At 39.5% G+C, this 14,544-nt stretch overlaps 1 protein-coding gene across 2 annotated transcripts in view; it reads left to right on the top strand.

Annotated features, from left to right (window-relative positions):
- GMDS (GDP-mannose 4,6-dehydratase) overlaps window positions 1–14,544 on the top strand; it is a 412,680-nt gene that overhangs the window by 327,553 nt on the left and 70,583 nt on the right. For both annotated transcript variants that reach the window (XM_042049040.1, XM_042049039.1), the window contains exons 8-9: window positions 1,486–1,604; window positions 10,857–10,953. In XM_042049040.1, the coding sequence (XP_041904974.1) occupies window positions 1,486–1,604; window positions 10,857–10,953 (216 nt within the window). The remainder of the gene's footprint in view (window positions 1–1,485; window positions 1,605–10,856; window positions 10,954–14,544) is intronic.

The raw sequence follows: 14,544 nt of genomic DNA, 5'->3' as shown, positions 1-14,544 counted from the left end.
AAAGGTTCAAAAAGAACATGTTAATAAAATTTTGTCAAAACTTTGGAAGATGCATAAAATAATAAAGAAAAATGGCTCGCAAATAGAACTATTTAAGTTGAATGTATTGCCTTTCTATGCAGGACACTGATTTATTGAAAATAGAGAGGAAAAATTGAATATTTCAGGTGGTATTTACCAAGAGAAACTGAGCTATCCCAAAGCTTTTATTAATCTGATTTGCAGAATATCCACTACCATCAAGGGACCTACTAAAGTTGTTTTCTTTAAAGCTGATGTGAAGAGGTCAATGCAAATAGCATCGTGGAGTACAATGTGAGAGGATGACAGTACTTTTTACCATATGGAGAGAGAGTTGAACTATTTTGTTTCCCTTTTCTGGTTATTTATTAAATGAGGATCATGCCATACAGGTATTCCCTTTTCCTCTCCAAAGGAAATGAAGCGTTTGCATCAACTTGATTGATCTAAAGTAATAATTATTCTGTCCACCTACAGCTCCTATGCAGTCAAACAGTCCAGTCACTAGAGCAGTGCCTTGCATGTCAGAAAATTGAAACATACCTGCAGTGATATCTCAGACATGTCTTGGAGTACCTCTTTTCCATCTGCTTTCTGGCTTTCATGCTGACTTATCTGGCCAACCCTCTGAGATGGCGCCTACCATCGTTACTTGTTTGTGGGAGAGGACTCTGCAAAAGACATTGCCGTGGGAATTAAAAGCTGCTGCCATGAAATGCAAATATGTTGACAATCTGATGAAGTTTTGCTTCAAAAGATACTGCGAAACTCTTGCTGCACGGACAGTCCTCTGAAAGTGATGTTAATGGTTGTCTCGCTTTTCCACCAGTGTTTTCTCTACTCCTGTGTCAAAAGAAAAAGTTTCTTCTACAGTGCTTTAATATATAACATTCAGCACATATTCAGCAGGGAAACTGGATTAACTTGGTTAAATACCTTTTTAAATACTTACTCTTAATTAAAATCTCAGCCAAAACAATTGTGACAGAAGAAACAGCCAAAAGGATCCATATTTTCATGCTTCAGTATGTTTGACATCATTCTGTAGCAGACAGGCAACAGCACTCTGGACTGAAACATGACAAAATTTTGCTCTTTTCCCCATATCGATGTCAATTCATGCAGTGCTTTAAACAAGTGAATCCATGCTCTTGAGCACTAAACCAAGTCTCAGTGTTCAAAAGTAAACATATTAAAGTCTCCCCTGCAGAAACTCCTGCTGTGAAACAAATTGAAAATCAAATACAGCATTGTTTTCTGTAATAAGAAATAATTGAACTCTTTTCAGAGTTGCATTGAACTGGTTAATAGCCACTGTGTAAAGAAAGTGCTAATTTCTCCGGCTTGGGGTATGTGTGTGTACGCGTAGTTATTTCCAAATCAAAAAATGCTGTAATACAATATCAGGTACCAAAGAGGCCACTTACATGTGCACTGAATCTGACTTTGTTTATCTTTCTGCAGGCCATGTGGTTGATGTTGCAAACAGATGAGCCTGAGGACTTTGTCATAGCCACTGGGGAGGTCCACAGTGTCCGTGAATTTGTGGAGAAGTCATTTAAGCACATTGGGAAAACCATTGTGTAAGTATGAGGATGAGAGAGCAGCCATGGGTTGAACATTTCTAGCCTCTCGCATTTGGTGTCACAAAACAGAGTATTGTTTGTCTACATTCTTCTTTTTTTCCTACCTTCACTTTCTACATGTAGCATGTGAGACCTTCCAGGCATGAATGACTGCCACAGCAGATACATTTAGTGTTGCCCTCTAGACCATAAGTTTAAAATGTAGATGGGTTAGTCTTAATTTTCTAATCAAAATCTTCATTCTCTGTTCTCCCATTTACTCCCTGTCTTGGGGCAGAGAAACACCTTCAAAGATGTGAGTATCAGGGTGCTGATATCACCTTCCTGCAAGAGGGGCTTTTCTGTCCAATATTTTGTGCCCCAGATCCCTATGGTCCTGCTCCCATCTTCTGCGGTCTGGAGGTGACACCTACCAACCCTGTTCTTTCCAGGTGACAGACCATCAGCCACACTACAAGGCTTATGTATCAAAGCCCTCTACATTCCTATTAGCTCTCCTCCTACTAAGCCATAGAAATGTTGAGCAGTGGGTGCAGAATGTTTACAAGGCATATTCCACATAGTTTGATTGAAAATACAAAATTCCTTCTCAAGGCCATATAATAAAATCAGGATGGCTTGGTGAGCGCTTTCTGTAATTTATATTTTTATTGTTTATTATTTTTTCAATTTCCCTCCTTCTGTATCTTCTCTGGGCCCCATGCATCAACATACCAATCTCAGCTGGAAAAGGGAGAGGAAAGCCACAGGCTCTTCCATGACGCTAGCGCCAGGGCTGTTCCTCAGGCCATCAAAGTCACTTGTGCAGCTGGTGAACTTTTGACAGGGCCAATAAGTTTTACTTGGGAACAAAAACTTGACAAATTCAATAAATATGCAGAAGTGCACAGATATATACAATATTATTTGAACAGCCAGTGGGTGGCTGGGGAGCTAATAACATTTTCTCCTCAATGAGTTTTTAGTCTGGTTTCAATTTTTGGCATCAACTTCCAGAAAAAAATTCTGATGAGGGAGAGAGAGACCGTATAAATAGTATTTCTAACCCAAAAGCTCAGTTTGGGGAATAAGTTTCTCTCCATATTTTTAGCATTTCTTTATTACAAGATGTCCCTGTGATAACACATTGTCCCATATACCGTAACAGTAGTGAGGTTTGAGAGGCTTAAGGGGAGATAGTAGGAGCTCTAGTAATTTCTTTGTCTTTCTTAATTTTTCTTCTCTTTTTGTACTTTCATGTCTTGTGTTTATCAGCTAATTCTCCCTAGTAAGAATGGATAGGAAAATGCTGTAGATTAAATTGCTCCGTATAAGTAAAAATTCTGATGATTTTGAGAACTACTTTGTCCCTGTCTAATATTGTTTGCCAAAGCAGCAATGGTTGCTTTGATGAGGCAGTGTTGGTGAAAAACTTTGTCATTTTTTAAATTTTGATTACTAACAATTAGAGACTGATATGTAAAGGTCAGTACCTAGCTGGATGTCTTTATTTGCAGATGTTCCCCACATCACAGTCTCTTTTGATGTCACTAAATTTATCCATAAGTTTAAAACTGAACTCCCTGCTTTGGTGTTGGTCTAAGAAGTCTCAGCATTTCTGAAGAGTGACAAATCAGGGTGCGTTTTTCAGAAAGCAAATTAAGCCCTCAAGAAAACCTGAAGGAAATAACAAGTCCAGAAATAAAAGTGAAAGTACTTTTATGAATAGCTTGTTATAGAAGGGATATTAAAGGATTACTTTAAATTTAGTTGTTCCTAATGCTCATAATTTTGTGTCCTGTTAGTTTAATTTGTGCTGACATATGGCTCCATATGGTGGACTGTGTATCATTTATCTTGATGCTTTATGCAGTCAGTATTTGGATTGAATCAATCAGTCACAAGTTACTCTCTCAGAAAAACTTCACGGTATAACTCCAAACGATAAGGTAGAGCAGGTACTTTGTGTGTACAAAGGCATAGTTGCCTTTTTTAACTACTAATCAATAAAAGTAATTTTTAAAAATTGTATAAGAACTCACATGATACCTAGTGACATGGATTTTTAGGAACATAAATTGCTTTAGAATTGGTGGCTTGGGTTTCTAGTCCGCCTGGTTCTTCTGAAATATTTCTTTCCTGTGAATAAATTTTTAATTCCTTAAGCCATTTACAAGTGATATATAAATAACTATACATATGGGGACTGAGTTGACATTTTAAGTGCTAATGATAATTTTGTTGCTGATCATTTTGACAATGGCGTAACTCTGAACATTTTGCATGCAGGCTGTTCAGATAAGCCAACCATTCTTTCCCCCTGCTCCCAAGGTGAGAATAACATTACAGCATACCCACTACTCATCCTGTAGCCATTGCTCATCTTTCAAATTGCACTAGCTGTAAAATATTTCTCAGGATTTGGGAAGTTTTGTTAAGAACCTCCATAATTTTTCCAGGTGTCAGCCTGACCCATGCTTTTGCAGCACACACACACTCTCCTTAGCCAGCCGTCTGGTAACCTCTGGCTTTCCTTGAAAGCCCCAATGACTTTCTACTCCCACCTCCTTCAGTCTGAATATATCTTCTTCAAGGAGTAGCCTGGCAGAAAAATCCTCCCTTTTATCATTGTGAGACCCCACTGGGGAGTCCCGTTGATCTGTTACTTTACAGTTTATGAGGCACCTCAGAGCTGGTGCACCAGAGTGCAGTTGCTAAACGAGTTCCCACAAGGATGGCTGCTTTCTTCCTATTACTGTTCCTCAAAGTTTGGTTATCTGATGTTTCTGGGGGGTTTTTGCAGGATTGCAGGTATTATGAAATTTTTCAACCTCAAAAACTTATCTGGGAGATTTCCAGCCTTTTCCACTGCTAAAAGGGATGGCACAGCTTCCCGGTGCTGCTGTACAATCTGCCTTTCAAAGTTGGTGAAATGGTGGAGTAAATGTCTAGGATAGATGTCATGGCAAACAGAAGTTGGCAGAGCTCATACCACATCTGAGAACACTGGGCACATGTGCAGGGGCTCTTAACCATCCCCACTTTGGGCTTTGTCAGAAAAAGTTGCAAATGTAAAATCTTAGCTGTCACATCATGATATTGCAGTAGAGAACAGGAAGAAGAGCAATCCTGGCTGCCTCATCAACCAACTCAAAATATTAATTTTATTTTTTTAGGTTTTTTTGTCTTCCTCACAATTCACATTAACTTGTACAGCTGAAAATCCAGGACAGCCTAAAAAGTCTTTCCAAGAACATAACATAATATTTTGTCCTAACCAGTCATTAGCACATGTCAGGACTATGTCTTCTAGCCAAAATAAGAGAGAGAGAAATTTTACTACATTTTTGTAACTAATGAAATGTACAGCTGCAATGAGACTGATTCTCTCTCTGAAATGGACTGTAAAGTGTTCATAGAAATTTATCTACCTTGTGTGGCTTTTTTCCTCTTACATTTCTTTTTCAAGGGACAAATTTCAAATTATATTTATATAGTCCTCTGAATCATTCAAATTCAGTCCTTTGTACTAACAGGAAAGCCTCAGAGCTACAAATATTTTTCCCCTGTAAGGATTACATTTTTTTCGTTTACTTTCCCTTCTACTTATTACTAATTAAGTAGTACTTGGGGGAAACACTTCCCGCCTATAATTTGAACTACAGCAGGGTAAACGAAACAGGCAAACGCTTGTCTTGACTAATTTTCTGCCATTAATCTTATTAAATTAGAACAGGATTGCAAAGATAGCCTGAAACCACTACAGCACTCAGAGTTCTTTGCAGACTGCGACAAAGAATGCTGTCTGCAAATGTGGAAACTAAAAAAAAAAAAAAAAAAAAAAAAAAAAAATAGAAAAGAAAAAAAAACCTGTTCAAGCTGCAGAAAGATTTATTGTGGCTTTTATTAATATAAAAATGCATGCACATTTGTTACAGAAATATTCATTGCTTCCAGGAATAGAAGTAATTCAGAAAAAATGAATATTTTACTTTAGTCATTTGGTTCTACATACAAATTTTATCTTAACTAACATGCTAGCTGGTCTTATAAAAGATCAGCCTAAACCAGAGAAGTTTGCAGATAATCTATAAGGTCTTCTGAGGTGAATTACTGTGGTCTCTTCAGTGACAGGGAAGGTTGAACTGAGATTGAACCGAGGGAGAAGAGTTTTTCTGGTTTGTTTGTTGGGGTTTTTTTGTTTGTTTGTTTTTTTCTTTCTATCTTAAAATGGAAGGCTGAGTTACAGAAACACATGAGATTTGAAGGATTGCTGTAGGAATGGAAAGCATGTGGGGACATGGAGGAGGAGACATCAGTAGTCATCAGCTAAACAGCTGCTATTTCCAGATCTGGCTTTTGCCCACCAAAAATTGCTGGCTGGCCAGAGATATGTGTTGTATTTAAATGAGAAAAGAAAATGAGAAGATGAAGAGGAAGGGAACAGAATCTCATACAGCAACTGGAGGCATTTTGAAGAGAGGTAGTTGAAAGGAGCCCAGCCATGTCAGTGGCCTGGGTGAACCCACACAAGCGATCCTCACTTAGGACTCCATCAGTTTTATCACCATTCTCAAAAATCACCATTCTCAAAAATCACCATTCTCAAAATAGAGTATATATTTTAGAGGCATTTAACCCACCTCAACTGGAGAATTAATTCTTTCAGCTGAGCTGGCTTTCATTACTTTCTTATTGTACAAGGTTTTATCTGCAGGCAGACCCAATAACTGTTTCAGAATTGAAATTAAGGCTTGAAGACTGTAATAATCTAATTATCTGATTGCATACATAAGAGGTATGAGAGTTTCTCCTATAGAACAACTGGGTTAGAATGAAATATGGTGTTTCATGGGAAATTCCATATTTTGAACCCCTGAAATTAAATTAAAATATTTTTCACAATTGCAATTTGGAAAAATACCTGATTTCAGGCCAGCTGGACTTCTTTTGTTTTTTCCTAACCTCCACTTAAAGAAAGAATAAATTATGTAGAATTTGTTAAGCCACTCTGAAAGAAAAAAAAATCCATTCTGAAAATGTAAAAGCCTCTCTTTTAGGTATTATTAATATAATTATGTATCAGGTGATACTAATGGAACTTCCCCGAAACTGAAACTTTTCTTTCCATAATGCTTTGATTTTCATAGGAGCATTAGTATTCTTTGAGAAAACATTTTCTTCCCAGCACCAGCTTTCACAAATTGGAGCAAAGGGATAGATCTTCAAAAGCTTTCCAAGGAACTGCAAAGAAGAAGGAAAAAAAATAAACAAAAAATAGGGAGACTAGCAAGTATTCTTTTTATTGTCTTGTAATATGGAGTCACAATTAAATTTTTTAAATCTGAGCTTGACAATGCTTCGACTATTTGAGTAATGACAAAAAAAACCCACTGTAAACCTGATTCATCAGAGCTTTTGAAAAAAAAATAATACATTCATTTATGGTAGCATGTTTTTGATTTAAGCACAAGGTCATGGGTAAGCAATCCCTGTATCTATGATTGCTTTGATGTATCAGAGCTGCTGGCAAGCTTGTGGTTGAGTTGGTGGCAAAGGAACATATGAAGAGTCGTATTTAAAGTTTCCCTACAAAATATTAGTTGCAAAAGATATTAATGGTCTGTTACATGGTGTCAGTTTTGCTGTTTATAAAGTGCCAGGACAGAATGAAGTGCTTTGGCTTAATTTTGTGTGTAGCAGAAATCAGGCCACAGATCTGAGAAATCTACACAAACTCTATGTCATATTACCTGTGGAGGAAAAGCAAAATCTTCATACAATTTTATTTTTATTTAATTTATTGTTCATTTTCAAATGTGAAAATATTTTCTATTTGCTTTTATTTCATTATAAAGGTGTACTTGATAGTTTTATTTTTGATAAAGAAGATGGGCAGCTGTAGCTTCTAGTGGTTTTGAATTGTTTTTTTTTAATGTTTATGGGTTGTGTTTCTATGTAAAGATCAAGCAAGGAGGTGAGATGCATATACTTGTTCAGTTTATCTGTGCTTCTGTGAAAAATATCATATTTATTTGATTTCTTAACCACCTCAAAAATAAATGTACTTTGACTTGTTTGCTCCTCAATTACAGCCAGACCATTTGGTCCATGGCAGTGCTATTCCCACCCTTCCTCAATTATCCTGGCTCCCCCGTTTCCTTCCCTGCCCAACTCACGCCCTACCAGATGGGTACCCCAGCTTGTCATCCTCATTAAATCCTCTATACCTGTGGAAGTTTTCATTGCTTGAAGCTTGCTCTCTTACTGAATAGTTATAGGAAATGAAAAATAATTGGAACCTCCAAAGATAAAAAAGCCAAAGGAGCATTCATCAACACTGATAATAAGTATTGTAACAATAGTGATCTCCAGATACGAAATTAGCCTTAAATTAAACGCAGTCCATCCTGCTGTAAATCCAGAGTTTAAAAGCTTCTGATCTGAAGAACTTTACAAGCAAGTAAACTTTCTCATGCATTTGAATCTTAGTTTTATGGAAAATTGTGAGGTCATTGATAGCAATGGAATCCACCAGAGCTGACAACTGACTGTTGTCCTGAGCAATCCCAAAGCTCCCATCTCCAGCAGTGAGGCTCTCGACATGGAAGTGTAGATGCAAAGGGCATCAAACCTGCTCTGTCCGGAGCAGTTCCGTGGTGTCACCCATTCTTCTCCAGGTGCAGAACACGGCTGATGCCATCAGCTGTGACAGCATACACATCCTTTGCTTCGGTAGGAGGGTGAAGCTGCACAATGTGGGGCAGGCAGTGGCCTTGCTGCCGAGGCTCGTTGTCTGCAGGCTCGAGGAGCAGCGTTTTGTGCGCAGCCTGCACTAGGCCAGCAGGTACCTGCATGGGAGCTCTGGGCTTTGACACCTTCTGGGCTTGGGGACATCCACTCCCCGTCCTCTGTAAATTTAGCCCAGTCCTGATGAGCTAGACTTTCTTCAGCCAGGGGTCCTTTGTGTCTCCCCCAAATTACACAAGGCTGTTTTCTTGTCTAGGTGGGCATCTGCCCTGAGGAGCAGGAAGCTGGGTAGTCTTAGTGGCTGGAGCTGGCTGAAACCACAGCGCAACATGAGGGTTCCCCGTGCCCCTTCCACCATGCTTGTGCTTCAGGATAATTTGTCATGACATTTTCCAGTTAACAATTCTGACTGCAATTTGACTATGGTTTTGGTGGATTTTTTTCTCCTGCCTTGTGGTTTGAGGGAGAGGGGAGGGGGAGTTGGTTGGCAAAATGGATGTCTTGGTCCTGGTGTCAGGCTGGCCCCCGCACAGTCCCTTTTCTCAGCGGTATGATGATCCCAGCTGTGAGCATCGAGGTGCCAGGAGTAATTAGAAGTGCAGCTATCAAATGTTACTTTGTTCACAATGAGAAGTACTTTTTTTTTTTTTCCCCTCCTTGTGAACTTTTCACATTACTGGGCTGAACAAAATGGGTGGAGATTTCTTCTTAAGCTATTTCTATTGTTATATAACTTTGATAGCGACATTAAGTGAGTCTTTACTGGCTCGGCTGAGCCTTCTGGAGCCTGTTGGGTGTTAAATGGGGTTCTCTGCTCAGTGACCTCCAACAACAACTGACGTCTCCTGATCTAAGCCCTTCCTGTTGTTTTACTGGTGACGGTTAGTTTTCTATTAAGCTCATTTGAGTCCTGCACATTTTTACCCTCTGCCCTTTAAAGGGGGGGACTAATGTTATTTTTGGCTTCTGAATGAAAACTTTGCTGTTCAAGCTCACAACAGAGCAATTGCAAAAAAAGAAAGAAAGAAAATTTAAATTATAAATCATCTTTAGCATCATGGCATGCCCATTAACAGCTGACTTCACTGTCACTATTATCTGTAGGAAATTATTTCCATGTGAAATGTTCCCAGTATCAAGCATCCTACAGTCTTTGCTAGTCCTTGAAGAATCATGAGTTGTGCTTAAAAATTTGTGAGATTTAAAAACTTGCAATAATGCATATTTGGTATTTCCTTCTGCCTTTCAGTGTTTAAACCTGCATGGGTACACAAAGGTCACATTTTCAGACTTTTCTCCTTAGCCCTCAGGGCTAGAAACTTGAAAATGAAGGCGAGATTGTCAAAGAATCAAATTCTTCTAGAGCTTGAGGGAGCAGGGGAGCAAGGAGAAATCATATCGGTGACAAAATCCCAAGAGCTGGCAGAAAAATTAGTAAGTGGGAGGCAAGGGATGCTTTTCTTTCCTTGCTGATGACTGAGGCTAAAGAGTGTAAATCACAGTGCTGACTTAATTTATATAGATTTTACTTAAACATTAAAAAAAAAAAAGCGAGTGGATTTCATCATCACATTTTTAAGCCAAGCTGGTTCAGAGCCCCATGGTATATACTTAAAAGCAAAAGCAAAGAGAGGATAGAATTTCAATCATAACTCTGGATTTTGTATATTCAATGGATGAAGTTTGATGCATCGATGTACGTTCCTACATGTATCATCTGAAACATTTCTTTTGAGTGGGAGCATTGCCCAGGCCTCCAAGCTTCAGCCTGACCTCCCCGAAGGCAGAGCTGGTCACCCACCAAACCATTCCTCTTCTGCTGCTCCTGAAACCAGGACAGTCTCTAGGTAAATAGTTCACAATGCAACCAGATCACATAAATTACAGAAAATTGCAGGCTGTTCAACACATATGAAACTGATTTGGATGAAGGGAGCTGGCTTTCAGCTCACAGGTAGTAAGTAGAGTTTACATATATGTGGAGTGCCATGTCAAGGTAGGAGCGAAAACCCAAAGAACTGTTTTTGTTTTGTTTTTTTCTAGTTAAGCACAAATTAAATTATGCAGCTTAATGCTATTCGAACAGACCTTCACGTTTATAAAATTAACAGATTAAAGAGTTCCTGAAAGTATTGGCCAAAATACAAGAATTAAAAATATTTTAAGAAAACAGCTTTGAACCAATCCACAAATGAAAATCCTCACTGTCATATTTATTTGCAGATACATGAGACATTCTGAAATCAGGGCATTTTATTTTCCCTTAGCATTGTGTGTTTAATTTGGAAGTCCTGTATTTTAGACCTTCCACTGAATCAAAAACCAAAACAAAGAGACTTCAAAAGCCATTGTTACTCCATTCAAGTCTAAACTCTCCCTTTGTTCCTTTAGCTAATGAGTTTATACTGTCCTGCAGGGAGAATTGACACCAGCCTCAAGTAAATGAAAGCAGGCCAAATGTTGGTAAGATCAGAGCACTAAAGTAATTATGGGTTGATTAAATGTTTATCTTCTTTACAGGTGGGAAGGGAAGAATGAAAATGAAGTGGGACGATGCAAAGAGACTGGCAAGATTCATGTGACAGTCAATCACAAGTACTACAGGCCAACTGAAGTGGTAAGAAAATGCCCTCTCTTAGCTTTGCAAATGAATAATCCAATCACTCAGCCAATAAATTGCTGCATTTGGCCAGCAGTCTGTGAAAACGGCTTAATTGCACTCCCGCTGCCAGCTTTTAGACCTCTAAATTAGCCTGCTTGTTGGCCCCTCACAGCCAGCTACCTGGGAAGAAACAAGCAGCAGGCGGGAGGAGCGGGTGGCCCTCTCACGGAGACACTGCTCCACTTTGGTCACCCTCCCTGAGTGGGAGAGGCGGTGCTGGGGGGGCTAAAACATCATATGGGAAACAAAACAAAGCATAAAACAGCTCGTTGTGAATGGGAATATGGTCATCTCTTCTCCAGCTGCAAGTAGGGAAAGCAGAAGGTAGGCACTGATGGGCTTGATTATAAAGTACCACCTTCTGTGTTTCACGGTAGTATTTCATCTCCAGCCACTGAGTATCCCCTGTCCAGCTTACATCTCTGTAACTGTGGGTGCTGCAAAATGCTGGTTTAGATGTGCTTGTGTGCTTTGCAGGGTCCCACTCAGCAAATGCTCATTTGCAGGACACATCTTTACTCCCAGGAATGCCTCAGTGAAATCTACCAGGGGTGCTAAACCAGCACGTGCTGCTGGCAGGACCAAATCACTACTGTGCTCCAATCACCTAACGCGAATTCTAGGAGAGGGGAAAAAACCAACAGTATTTCCAGGTCAGGCAGGATGGTGGCAATGCACTGAGATGGTGCAGGATGAAGCCTGGTTTCTGGACACAGGGAACAGTAGCCCCAGTTGTGCTACGTGGGAGTGGGTGTACCCAGGAGAGGATTCCTCCTCTCCTGGGGAAAGTGATAGGAGCCCCACTGGCTGCTGACACAGCATCATCTGTCAGTGTGTCCATTCAGAAGAGATGTCTGATTCAAGCAAGGGGGTGACAAGAGCACCTTTGTGTTGTTGACACAGATTGCAGGGCGGGAGTGGGGGGCTGCATGTGTGGAAGTGGGCATGGATTCTAAAACTGAAATTCCGAGGGGAATAGAGACTTTCATGTTACGTTAAAAAGGCTGGACCTGTGCATTGGAATCAAATGCTAGGAAGTCATTAAGAGCTGTCTGTCATTCTGTGCTGTGGTAAGGTGTCAGGGTGATAAGGAGGACAGAGACAAAAGGACTTGCCAAACAGGAAAAGGACACTTGACCCAACAAGTCTGTGCTTTGTGAGACCCACTTTCCTGCTTTGTCATACCTCTTACTAACAAGTACGTATTCACTCCTCAAAATTCATAGCTAGTGTGTAGCTCTTTGGAAGTCCTTGCTGTAGTTTTACACTATTCATGTGCTCAGACATATTCTGCTGAAATGGTGCTGCCCATGGTCTTCTTCGTCTCTGTCCCTTTTGGTCTCCTTTTGGGAACATGGTCTCTGGATTTTAAATTCAGTTCATTATACATACTGTTTTGGGACAGTGCATAAGCACACATCCCTCAGGAATACTTGTAATTTCTAGTGGGTCCATACACAAGAATAGGGAGGTATTCAACTACAGAGTGGAATGTGGCCTTGAAATAAACACATTAGAAGTCTGATGCTTATCTGAAATTATCTGGTTTGTCATAGGCCACCTTCTCCATCTCTGTATTCCAGTACCCCCATCCTGCCTTGCTTTTAATACAGTCCCGACTTGGTTCCTGTGGAACCCAGGAAGGCTGTGAAGCTGCTCAAGCATGATCAAGGTAGAAGCACAAAATGAAGTACCTTTGTCTTAAGGAGCATGCAGAGGAACTGTGAGGCAACTCCTCTATGAAGAGATGTGATATTCTTTTTTTGCAATCAGTTTCCTTTTTCGATCGTCTCAGAATGGATACCCAGAATCACTTCCTCCTTCTTTTTAAATTCTGATTTGTTTTCCATTCCTTGTCGAAGGCAGGCAAACTACTGTTTGTTTCATTCAGGGAATCACATCTGTGCAATTCAAAATACTAGACCGAAAACCAATCTGTCACAAGAAAGCAAGGAAAAGCAATGAAATAACTAAAATGGACTCATGGCACCTGTCCCCTCCTGCCACTTGTACCATACTGCTGAAAGCAAGAAAGCCTGAGGTTGACATTTTGGGAGGGATCTTAGCCAGATCATTTAACAGGAATTCTGCTGTTGAATCACAGCTGACACAGAAAATCTGATGCTCAGATTCTCATGTCTTATTTAGAAACATTTCTGTCTGTCTTTCTAAAATTTAACATGGTATTCTGGAAATTGAAAATAAACATAATTTAATCTTGTGTACTGTCAGTTCTGACAGTGCCAATACATTTATTTGAAAACACATTTGTTTTCTTCAGTTAGTGATCCCTGGGGTCAAGGCCTCCCATTGAAAAGCTTAGCTGTACTGAAGAAGAAACCTTGAAATGTGAGACAGTCTTCTGGTCAAACTAAGTAGACCCTTTGAATGCCTTGGCTCTAAATCTTTTCACTCTTCTTTTGACTGCTGTGGGGCCCCTTGATATTTACTGGCCTTGGGAATTGTTCCTGCTAATGCTTCTAATGCCTGTCTCTCTCCTTCCTTCCTCATGTCTTGCCAAATGCAAACCTATCAGTATCATTTCTTTCAGTTTTTGTCAAATTCCTGTCAGTATATTTTCTGACCCTTTTAAAAATGTTTTTGGAGGCTAACCTGCTGTAAGGATTGGGGAAAAATTTTTGCTTCTGCTTTTCTTAAAATGAACAATTTTCACAGGAGCTTCATGGCAGGTTTGCTTTCTATACTGGAGGATATACTATGAAAGGTGCTTTCACTTATTTTACAATAAAGCTTTTTTTACAAGCTTTTAAAGCACATGGCTAGAAAAGTCATGCTTTACATTCATCTTCTGCTCTAGGTGTGCAAAGATCAGTTTCCACTAAGATTTACTCACCAGTGAAATGTAGGTACTTCAGAAATTACCTCACTAGTCTTTTCTACTTACAATCAGAATGTTCACGTTGTAGGTGGGCAACTTAGTTTATACTTGGATTTAAATAACCTATTTGGCATTCACAAAAATAATGTTAAAATAATTTTAAATTTCTTTCAAAAGTCAAAACTGAAGTTCAATGGGCTGCCTCAGTGAGTTGGAAACAAGCAGTCCTGCAGCACATAATGTCGTAGGCACCAGGTCTCTCAACCCTTGAAGTTGGGTAACTTTTACAGAGTTAGGGTCTGTCTTTAATTTTCTTATCTTTCAGCAGGACAATTACTTTTAATTTGTATGCATGAATTTTCCCCCAAGAATTGCACAATTGCTTCTAATTAAATTTTGCACATTAAGGTGTTTGAGTAAAAGTGCTTCTATTATTTTTGCATGGCAGATATTAAGCTAACAGTTTTTTAGGAGCTTGCTTCATTTCATTGCCTTTTCCTGCAACAATGAAGATCAACTCCAGCTCTCACTGGTCTGTTGTGTCATCACAGAACTTAGATGTATATATCTCTCAGTTAGGAGTTTACATCACTTTTTGAAAGGGGAAAATAAAAGAAGCCTCCCAACCATATGTAAATGTTGTTTTTTCTCCGAATCTAATGTTCTGCATGTGTTACGGGCAATTCCTCCCCTTTCCTCCCACCTGT

The sequence above is a fragment of the Corvus kubaryi genome, unplaced genomic scaffold, assembly GCF_017639235.1.
Source record: "Corvus kubaryi isolate FWS band 111438036 unplaced genomic scaffold, C.kubaryi_AGA036_p1.0 69, whole genome shotgun sequence".
Lineage (NCBI taxonomy): Eukaryota > Metazoa > Chordata > Aves > Passeriformes > Corvidae > Corvus > Corvus kubaryi.
The sequence above is the reverse complement of the archived record's forward strand: the minus strand, read 5'-3'. Positions and strand labels throughout refer to the sequence as shown.